The 10737-nt window shown below is 57.1% G+C and overlaps 1 protein-coding gene across 1 annotated transcript; it reads left to right on the top strand.

Annotated features, from left to right (window-relative positions):
* Positions 1-314: 314 nt before the first annotated feature.
* APLN (apelin) lies at positions 315-10526 on the top strand. The gene is made up of 3 exons (XM_026520560.4): positions 315-720; positions 6865-7036; positions 7739-10526. Exons 1-2 carry the CDS (start codon positions 654-656, stop codon positions 7029-7031), a joined length of 234 nt encoding a protein of 77 aa, XP_026376345.1. The 5' UTR covers positions 315-653; the 3' UTR covers positions 7032-7036; positions 7739-10526.
* Positions 10527-10737: the final 211 nt, after the last annotated feature.

Here is a 10737-nt window from a genome sequence, read left to right as displayed (position 1 = left end):
TCCCTCCACCGCCCCAAATGCTTCCTGTGTTTGAAATCCTTCAGGTCTCCAAAACCTTCTGGCCCCCGGCCAGGCGGGCATTGTCCTGGGAGCGGTTGTGGGTTGTCTGAGCGGCCGTGCCGCCTTTGTTGTGGGGCCACCTCGAGGTTCCCTCTCGCGCCCTGGCTGGGGCTGCAGAATGCGTGCTGGGAGGGGGGCGGTGCGGGAGGCTCGCTCCCTCTCCCTCTTCCTGGCCCCCCCTCCAGCCCTCCCGATGACCACATGACCAAGTGGGCTCGCGGCCAAGCCACAAGCTACAAAATGCAGCCCCTGGACTGAGCGGGGAGCATTCTCGCTGGCAGTCTGGGCCACGGGCAGTTGGAGCCGCGGCAGAGCAGCCGGACTCCTGGAAAGAGCTCGCCGCCGTCCCCGGAGCCGCCCGCTGAGGCCAGCTTGGCGGCGCTGCCCCGCGGCGGGAGAGGGAGGCTGCAGAGCGGGAGGCTGCGAGCGAGCACGGCAGGCGGCCAGCCCGCGGCGCAGCCAGGGAGCCACGAGAGCTCCGCGCCCGCACGCACGCACGGTCCGCGGCGCGCGCCTTTCCCCGCCTCGGGGCCCAGCCTGCACGCCCTCCCCGCCCCCTGGCCCGGGCTGCAGCGGCGCGGCAGAGGAGCGGCATGGATCTGCGGCGCTGCGTGCAGGCGCTCCTGCTGCTCTGGCTCTCCCTGACGGCGGTGTGTGGAGGTGAGTGCGTGCCCCGCCGCTCGCCCGCGTGCCCCTCGCCGCCCTCCTGGACTGCAGCCGACGCGCTCCCTTCCCTCCGCCCCCAGCTGGCGCGCTCGCCGCCTCCCGGGACCGGGCGCGAGCCGAGCAGGAGTAGCCACGCGCCGGCCGCGCGGGGCCACCGACTGACAGGGCGCCTTGGGCCAGGGACCGGCCTGGCCAGGGCGACCGCTTCCTCCGGGAGGGGGCTCAGCTCGGTCTCGGGCATCACCCGCCCGGCGCCTTGCCCCTCCCGGCGGCCGCTCGAAGTCCGAGGAGCTCCGGGCCGCGGGCGTGCGCCCAGGGTCCCGCGCCCTGCACCCCCACGTGGTGGAGGGGATGTATGTGGGGGGAGCATGTCCCGCTCCCCGTGGATCAGTGGAGAGAGCTTGACCTGAGCCTGGAGTGGAAGGTTTTCCAGCCCCTGGAGGTTAGGGGCCGCGCGCCGGTCCCGGGGCGCGGGCCACTCGGGATGATGTGCCAAGATGCAGACGTGACACTTGTTGCATAGGCAGGAGCGCGCGGCGGGGGCGGCGGCGTGGAGCCCAGCTGTTGCTCCTTTCAGCCTGCATGTGAGCTGAGGCAGCCTTCCCCGGGCCGAGCCCGGCAGGGCCGGGCCAGGCTGGTCTCTTCCCTTGCCCCAAGGTCCTATCTGGTCTGCTGTCCTGCTCCCGCACAGGAGGCCCTCCCCACAGACTCCGCGCCTCCCCAGGGCCTCGTTCTTCGGTATCCTGGCTCCGGCCTTTACTCAGCTCCACGCACGGGCGCGCTTCCCCTTAGTCCCCTTGTCTCCAGGCACCAAACCGGGGAAACATGCCCCTGACTTGACACCTCCGTGCGATTCTGGGAGGGGGAGACCATTCTCCCCCACCTGCACTGCACCCCCCACCTTGCACACTTGGCACTGGTGCTCCCTTGCCCTCCCCAGACCTGGTCCCCTACGATGCCCTGGCAGCCCCAGCCCAGGCTGCCTGTCCCCTGTGCGTCAGTGTCTCCTGGGGCTGTCAGCTCCTACCTCCAGCTGCCACAGTCCTGTGATCTGGCTGTTGCTGCTGCCTGCCTGGCACCACAGAAGGGGAAGGCCAAGACCAAGTGGACAAATGCTAGTGCCAGGGCTGGAGTCACAGAGAGGTGGGAGCAGAGGGAAGGAGAGGTCAGGGCAGCAGGTTTCCTAGATGAAGGGCGTGGGGCCCTACTTAGTTCCGACCCTCCTGAGCAGGAGGATGGCCTGCAGCCCAGGAGCCTCTGAGGGGCCTGGCGGGGCTCCACCTCTCTCTCTTTGTAGGCTGCCCCTTTTCTCTGCTCTTGCCTCTTGGCACTGCCCTCACCCTGGGAGCACTGCCTGGCTTCTCAGGAAGGTGCATTGGTTGGCTCTGGCACCCCCTGCCTTCAGCTAGCTGTTCAGTGGTCTTCTTCTTCAGGGCCCAAGTGCCCTGTGAGCCTCTTCCTTGGTAAGAAGGAAGCAGGCTTTTCCTCAGAAACTCCTGTCAGGCAGACAAACAGAGAGCAAAAGATGGGAAGTGAAGGACACCACATGGGCCTGCCCATACAACGCAGTTGGCAAGATAAGACATACCCAGGACACCACCACTTGCAGACAGTCCAGAGTGGCACCATCGGGGAAGAAAGAGTGGGTACAGAGAGGGTGTCCTGGAGGAAGCTGGGGCTTCCTGGTCTGCATACTTGGGGCTGGCCCAGAGGCTATGGGGAGACCCTTGGGCAACTGACCACTACTAAGACCCTTTAGGGGTCCAGCTGGTAAAGGAGACAGCTAGTTTCAAGGGGAGGGAACATGGTGTTTGGCACACACCCATTCACCCTTCTTCGGTCATATATCTTTGTGCCCTTATTTGGGTAAATTTGTTGCCCTCACGTTTTGCTCAAGCCTAGCACTGGACACTAGGCTCTCACTGCCTTCTGCGCCCCATGACAGCTTTAGGAGCCAAGGAGGGACACTTCTGTGTAGCTGGCCACCAGCCAAGGGTTCAGGTACTCATGTCCTGCTCCTCCTGCCTCCTGTCCTAGGTCAGAAACAGGGACCCTAGAACTACCTTGCCCTTGGCCCTGACTCGCATGCTCTCCCCAGCCACAGTCTCCAGTCAAAGTCCCAGGCCCAGGGGCGCGTGGGTGGCTCAGTCAGTTGAGCAGCCAACTCTTGGTTTCTGCTTAGGTCATGATCTCAGGGTCGTGAGATTGAGCCTCTCCCCCTGCCCCCGTCCCCGCATCAGGTTCTGCCCTCAGAGGGAAATCAGCTTGAGATTCTCTCTCCCTCTCCCCCTCCTGCTCCTGTTCTCTCTCTCTCTCTCTCTCAAATAAATAAATCATTAAAAAAAATTTCCCAGGCCTGAAAACCTTGCTTGCTCCACAATACACTCTGTCCTGACTTGGAATGTCCACACCGCCCCCCGTTCACTGAACACACACAAAACTCCTCCACTGCTTCCTGACCTGAGATACACCTTGCTCTTCTGAGTCTGAGAGCTGCTGGGCCAGGGCCAAGTGTCTCTTGGTCTTGTCTGAGCACCTCTCTCCTCCTCCTCCCCTCCCCTCCCCTCCTCAGCCCTAGCTCAAAGCCTGCAGTCAGGTGCTAGTGTGAGGCCAGCCTATTGTGCCTCACCCTCTTGGGGAGGGGGCACCTCTACTCCATCCCCAGTCCCTAAGTGCTAAGCACTCTTGTAACCTGAGTCCGGCAAAAGACTAATGCAAGTGAAGTGGAGGGCCAGGCTGCCAGAGCGTGAGGTGTCCAAGGGCAGCAAAGCTGGTGTGGGCAGCTAGCTCAGGGCACTGGGTGGAGGGCTGAGCAGACCAAGGATGGTGCCTCAGGAGGGAGAGACCTGCAATGCCAGGAGGGGGCAGAGCCTGGGGGGGGGGGCACCGGAGCACTCTTTGTGTGGGCTTTGAAAGCAGGCACAAGGTAGACTGGATGGCAAGAGGAGAAACAGGTGCGTCGTTCCCAGTGAGGCTGGCAGGTTCCTGGAGAGTCCCACGCATCTCTCCGTGCCCTGGCAGGGGTGAAGCTGAGGTTGCCACGAAAATCCAACCCTGTTTACCCCCTACTGCCGGCCTCAGCGTAGCGATGCTGAGGCTTCCTTCCGAAGGTGCTTCAGAGAGCAGGGGCTCCAGTCCCTCTAGGCTTCAGATTCTCTGGGGGATTGCCCCCAGCCTCCCTTTATTTATTTATTTATTTATTTATTTTAAAGATTTTACTTATTTATTCAACAGAGATAGAGACAGCCAGCGAGAGAGGGAACACAAGCAGGGGAGAGGAAGAAGCAGGCTCATAGCAGAAGAGCCTGATGTGGGGCTCGATCCCATAATGCCGGGATCATGCCCTGAGCCGAAGGCAGACGCTTAACCGCTGTGCCACCCAGGCGCCCCCCCCAGCCTCCCTTTAAAGAGCCAATGAGTTAGAAGAAAATATTTAAGTGCGTGGAGGACGACCCCCGTTTCTGAAGGGGAATTCTTTTGTGCAGCCAGGCCCTCAGCAGTGATGTAAATCAGCAGCCTCTAAACTGGCCAGGATAAAGCCCGCCGCTCAGGTATCAGCTTATCTCAGGGTGAGCCAGACTCAGAATCAAAAGTAGGAGGAAACAGGTGGGTGATGGGATCAGGGTGTGGGAAGAGACACAGATTTCTGGCTACAAAGAAGACAGTGAGCTCCCCCGCCCAGGGGGATCCAATGTGCCAGGGGCTTCTGGGTGGCCATGCTCTAGGGCATGGCTGAGTGCTCAGTCACTCAAGGTAGTTCTTCTCTGCAGGCTTGGAGTCTAGATGTCTCCCTGGCTGGAGTCTGAGCCCCCACCCCCATTCCCCATCTTGGTTCTTGCCTCCCCCACTTAGGGCCTTTCACCCCTAGCCCTCCCTCCCTTACTGCCACCAACAGTCACAGTCCTGGGTGCTGAATATTTGGAGGTGATACCCTCCCCATCTGGGTACCATGTCTCTCTTCTCCATGCCCACTCTACTGCTGGGGCCGTAGCCTGTGCCATCGGCCCACCCCCACTCCACCCCCAGTAGTGGAGGGCACGGACTCAAGAACCAAGGCCCAAGGGTCCTTCCCTGTGCCTGACCACACCCTCAGCACAGTCCTTCCCGCCCTGAGTGTGCCTCTGGTACAGACTCCTCATCAGCATCACTCCTACTCCCCTCAGTGGTCAGGGAGAGGCTTGAGGGGACCCCAAAATCCAGGGCAGAAGCTGTAGCAGCTGTGGTCGGGGGCTTAGTGAAGGTCCTTCCCTCTTCTCTCCTTCCCTGGCCCAGCCCTTTTGCAAATGGCTTTATGACAGACAGAAGTAGCCTGCCCCACTGCCCCAAAGTGTGAATATAATTTGTGTTTTCATTCTTATTAGGTGATGGGTTTTAATTCTCATTGGGGGAGGAGCTGACACATTAACCCACCCCAGCCAGAAGCACAGAAATGTGGTGGGTAAACAATGGGGTCCTAATGGGCCTGTGACTTTTCTGGGGGAAGGTGGGTGGAGGACTAGAGTGCGCGCATGTGCGCAGTGGGCTTGCGTGTCTGAGAGAGCAGCAGGCCCCGGGAGCCTGGGTGGGGAGGGCCCAAAGGACAAACCTCGCCTGCTTTTGGCCCAGGAGGAGGATAAATGCCTGGAAATTGTGTGCAAACGGAGGAGGAATCACTAGAGCCAAGGAGCCAACAGAGGAACCAACAGAAGAACCAGAGCTTGGGGGTGCTGGAGGCAGGAGGAGGGACGGGAAGAGCAGCCAGGGTATGACTGGGGGACTAGCAGCCAACGGGTGGTTATATGGAAACTGTGAGCTAGTTGTGGGGATGCCTGGATGGATAGACATGGGGCTTCAGGGGCAGGGATATAGCTGAAGGCGAATCCGCTGCTGTGGGAGGAGAGAGATGGGGATTTGTGATCAGTGACCTCAGAAGCCGTATTTCTGCAGGCCAGCCCTGGACTGGGCATTGCACAGGTTCCCTGCCCGGCACCGTCTCATCTCCCTGTTCTGCCTGCTTCCAGAGGCCAGGCTTGTTTCTGGAGTGCCAGCGTGCCTTCCCTGGCTGTGCTGTAGCCTTTGTGAGAGCCAGCCCAGGTGCCTTTCTCCCTCACTGCCCCCAAGAACGCCCAGCACTACTTGGATTCCACTGTCAGGGCTTGGCCTGGCATCAGGAGGCTTCTACTCTAAGCCAGGTGTGGACAGATGTTGAACAGAGCCCCAGAGAGCCAAAGAGAAGCCAACTTGGATTTAAATGGCAGCAATTTACATCAGACACAGGGTAGGGGTGTGATGTGGGGATGAAAGGTGATAGGGCATTCGGTGGGGCGGGGCCGGCAGCCGCAGCCCCCACCCCTCCTGATGCACAGACTTGCCGCCTCAAGGTGCCGTTCAGTCACTGGTTCACTCATTCATACAGATAATATTTATTGGCCTCTAAATCTGGTTACCGGCTGAATAGAGCCCAGCTTAAGGCACACAGAGTCAGAGACAACCCCTCACCCCAGCCGTACCCACAGGGAGATCACAAGGAGCAAGGGAGCCTCGGAGATGCCCGAACACTGATGAGATGCCCAAGGGTGAGATACGAGATCTCAAGTACTCAAAAGTGGGTCACCTGCATATTGAAGCCTGCGAGAGTACAGTGACATGATGTTCTGGATTTGCTGTAAAATACTTCCACAAAGAAAAAAAAAAGGGATAACTAAAGCATATGTGACTCTACCTGGTCAACTGTTGAATCTGGGTGATGGGTACATGGTGGGAGAGGGATTTGTTTCATTGTATGTGTGAAATGTTTTAAGTGTATCTATTGCAAGGGTGCAATGGGGAGTTATTGCTTGCTGTGCCCTAACCAAGTACAGACGATGCCCCACACTGTACCCCCCAATGATATTCTAAATGAAGCATATGTTTGTGCCTGCCAGAAACATGATAGAACTGCCAAAAGGACATAAAAAGTTAGCCCCATAAATTGTAAGATGTGAATAGTAGGTTTTGGCCCAGGCCAGTGCAAAAATTGCAAACTGTTCACCAAGATGGAAGATAAAACCGAGGAGAAGCTTTGATGGGTACTACCTTGTGGAGACATTGCCCCCTACCCATGGCCCCTTGCCCATTCGCATCAGCCCTCCTGGCTAACAGGCTTTCCTCTTCCTGCAGGGCCCCTGCTGCAGCCTTCTGATGGCAAGGGGCTGGAGGAGGGCAACGTCCGCCACCTGGTGCAGCCCAGAGGGTCAAGAAATGGACCAGGGCCCTGGCAGGGCGGTCGGAGGAAATTTCGCCGCCAGCGGCCGCGCCTCTCCCACAAGGGCCCCATGCCTTTCTGAAGCAGGTACTTGAGCCTCTGCTCAGTGGGCAGCAGAAGGAGCAGGGGAGGGACAGCCTGGAAGTTGGTGACCCTGCTGCTTCTCGATGGTCAGACAACTGCACCGAGCCCTTCCGGCCCTACCCGGCCCCACATGCAACATAGGGCCTTACAGAGCACTCATCTTACCCCTTCATTTTATAGACATGGAGACCAAGGCCCAGAGAGGGGCTTGACACCTGGGACCGATCTCCTGACTCCCCCAGGAATTGAGTGCCATCTCCCCTCCACTCTGCTGCCTGGGGTTGGGCAGGTTGGCCCAGTTGGAGAGTTCTAGAAGTCCTGGGGGGAAGCCTTGCTGAGCTGGAGAGCGGTGCCTCAGGGTATGCTACTGGTGTGCAGGGTGGATCTTCACCAGAGAGGGGGAGGGAAGCAGAGAGCGTTGAGGGGCAGCAGGCAGAGAAGAGGAAGAGAGTTGCCCGGAGCCACGGGAAAGAAAGAAAAATCCAAGGCAGTAGTAGAGAAAGCAAGGCCTAAGTTTGCCCTGATCCCTGGCCTGTTGTCTTGCCCCTGTAGCCCGGACAAGGTGGCACCAACTCAGGGACCTTGGGCTTTAGGTTCAGGGTTATGGGGAAAGGGGAACGAAGGCTGTCTCCTTCCCTTTCCCAGCTGGTTCCTTTGACCTAGGACATGTCAGTAACTTCTCTCTGGTCATTTTTGTCTCTTTAGGACTGATGGGGCCCCTGAGTGCCCACCCCCTGCGACTCTGGCTACTCCATAGATCGGTCTGCTTCTCTGGAGCCCTCACTTCCATTCGCCTCTCTTCTCGCACCTGTCCTCGCTGCTGATGGTCCCGGCTCTTCTCACCCACCGGCTTCCCCAAATGGCGTGGTCCTGCCCCTAGTTCGGATGATTTCCTCTCTCTCCCACAGATCCGTTCAGCCCCTCTTCCTGGCCCTTCCCTGGACTGACTTTGGAGACCCAGCACTGGAAGGCTGGCCTTCTCCCCGGTCCTCTCCTTCCTCTAGTCCCCACTTCTCCTGTCCAGCAGCCCAAGCTTGGCCCAGCCCTTCCTTCCTCACAGGTGCCCTGGGGGCTAGGGGGGAAACACTCCCTACTTCAGTGGGCTCCAGCAGGTCCCAGGCTTTTGAGTCAGATGGACCCTTCACCCAGCAAGGAGGTGCTGGTTAGAGGGGCTGGGGCATTGATTGGGATGCATTGATTGGGATTGATTCCAATGCCTTGGGGAGCATTGGAATGGAGCTCAGTCCTCCGGCGAAGGGGAGCGGGGAAGCATTGGAGAAGAGGAGGAATAGCTGCTGTGGCCTTTTCCTCATGCCATGTTTAGCTTAAGGAAGAGGCAAAGAAGAGGGGCTGTGAAGTACTTTGTCACCTTTCTGTGTCTCTTAACACTGCCCTCCACCTCGCCCCCCAACTCGCAACCCCCCACCACCCTCCTTCCCTTGCCCGCTAGTTCAAGCTCTCGCTCAGGAGATGGCTCTATACCCTCCCAGGAGCAACAGCCAAGCAGGAGGAGTGTTTTTTTTTTTTTTGCCAAGAATCACAGAATGTCAGAGCCAAAAGGAACCTTGGTGATCACTTAGCTCTGCCTTCTTGTGCAAACTCCTGCACAAACAGGCCTAGAGAGGGACAGCAACCTATTCCAGGTCACTGCAGAGCCAGAATGAGGACCCAGGTTCCCTGCTTGCACTTGATGATGTCCTCATCCCTCTTGATGATATCTTTTTAAAACGCATGAAGTGCCTTTCCTGCAGTTGGGGCTGGGGGTGTCAGGGAAGGGAGGAGCAGGCCAGCTGTGAACTGCCCCGTGGGGGTGTGGGGACCCAGCTGCTCCTGCCTCCCTGGCCTGCCCCTGCTGGTCCATTCCCCAACCTGGGCTGAAAAGGTCCATCCCTGGCTAGCTGCCCCCATTCCTGCAGCACTTCCAGACCCCAGGTATTCTCACAGGGGCAGCTCAAGTACTGAGGCTCCCACTCCACCCCCAACGCTGGTTTTCGGGAACCGGAAGGTAGCCTTAAGTAATTGGACTCATTAGCCTTCCCTTCTTTCCCAGGGACCTTTCCTTAGGGGAGGGGCAAGGGGGAGAAGAAGGAAGGGAGGGAAAGGAGAGAAGGAAGGAAGGAAGGAAGGGAGGGAGGGAAGGAAGGGAGGGAAGGAAGGAAAGATGGGAGGAAGTACAGGTCTGAGCAGGCTTCCTTCTCAGAGGCCTCCCAGGAGCGAGGAAAGAGGAGACAAGAGCCTGATGGCCCACCTATGTATGTGTGGGGACGGGGGAGTCAGGGCCCTCCGAGCCCCACAATAACCCCAACGTTGCCTAACCACCTCCCCCCCTCACTTCCGCTGCTGCTAATGTTGCTGCTGCTGCTGCTGCTTCAAGGCCCACCCTGAGGAACCGGGCTGGGCACCTGCTTCCCCCGCACCCCTCGGGCTGGGAGTTGGGGCTGGCCAGGGTCCAGAAAGCCTCTTCTGCCACTGATGCCCCCACCAGGGATTGGGCCTTCTTTCCCCTCCTCCTCTCTGCGTCTTCTGCCCCGTCAGCTGCCCAGCCGGCCCCATGGAGGGGGGGGAAAGCTGGTAAAGTCCAGAGACACAGGGCAGAAGAGAGCAGTGGGAGGCTGGGGGCCTGTCTTATTTAAAATGGTTGTGTATGATTCTTATACTAATTTATACAAAGATATTAAGGCCCTTTTCATTAAGAAATTGTCCCCTTCCCATAATTGTGTTCACTGTGTTTGTAAAGATTGTTCTGTGTAAATATGTCTTTATAATAAAGAGTTAAAAGCTGGCAATTCACCCTTACTCTTGGAGGTCATGTTCAGGAGGGACATTCCTGTCCCCTGAGGTCTGTGGTTGTCCCCTTGCTCACATATTGCACTTGCACGGAGGTAAGTGCCTGCATCCCAAATCGATTCCAGGTCAAATGGCCTCGAACCAATTTGCCACAAACTCACAAAAGGAACCTCTGTGCTAAATGACCGGTTCTCATAACACTCAGTCCGCTTTTAAGTGTTTTGACATCTGTTTAGATGTCCTTTTTTTTTCCCCCTTTGGTGTCATTTAAAGCTTTTTTACAAAGCAATTGATTTAAGGACATTCTGGTTAAAGGTGGGATTCCTACTCAAATTTGTTTTATATCCTTGGTGGGTGTCTTCTAATTTTATCTACTTTTGAACACTTTTGGGACTTTTTAGCCAGTCTGCCTTTCCTGAAAATGGTTATTTTTCCTGCACTAAGTACACTTGGGAATGACTTTGTATGTATCATTTTATGTCTCACAAAATAGAGCTGCTTGATGAATGAGAAGGCCTGAAAAATAAAATGCAAGGCGTTCAATACAATTCTGCCCCATCTGTCTCACTTCTTCATGCTTGCTGTCGAAATGCCAATATCTTGCAGAACAGAAAGGAGAACGGGTACATGCTAATTTGGTTAATCAACTCATTAGGTGCACACAGGCATGCACAGTGCAAGTACAACCCAGCAAGAAGGAGACAGGGGTTATCAAAAAGGTGCATTCGATAAATCTTGTGGGATATTCTACAGATTTGACAGATATTTCATGCTAGAAATTCAGAATTTTAAGAAAGGGTCTGCAGACAAACTCGCTAAAAAGCCATGAAACTGCTCGATAGGAGATAAAATAGAAAAAGCCACGCACAAGCATACAAAATAATCTCATCATTGACAAAATGCTGTAGATTGCGACA

This window comes from Ursus arctos, chromosome X (assembly GCF_023065955.2).
Source record: "Ursus arctos isolate Adak ecotype North America chromosome X, UrsArc2.0, whole genome shotgun sequence".
NCBI lineage: Eukaryota > Metazoa > Chordata > Mammalia > Carnivora > Ursidae > Ursus > Ursus arctos.
The sequence above is the reverse complement of the archived record's forward strand: the minus strand, read 5'-3'. Positions and strand labels throughout refer to the sequence as shown.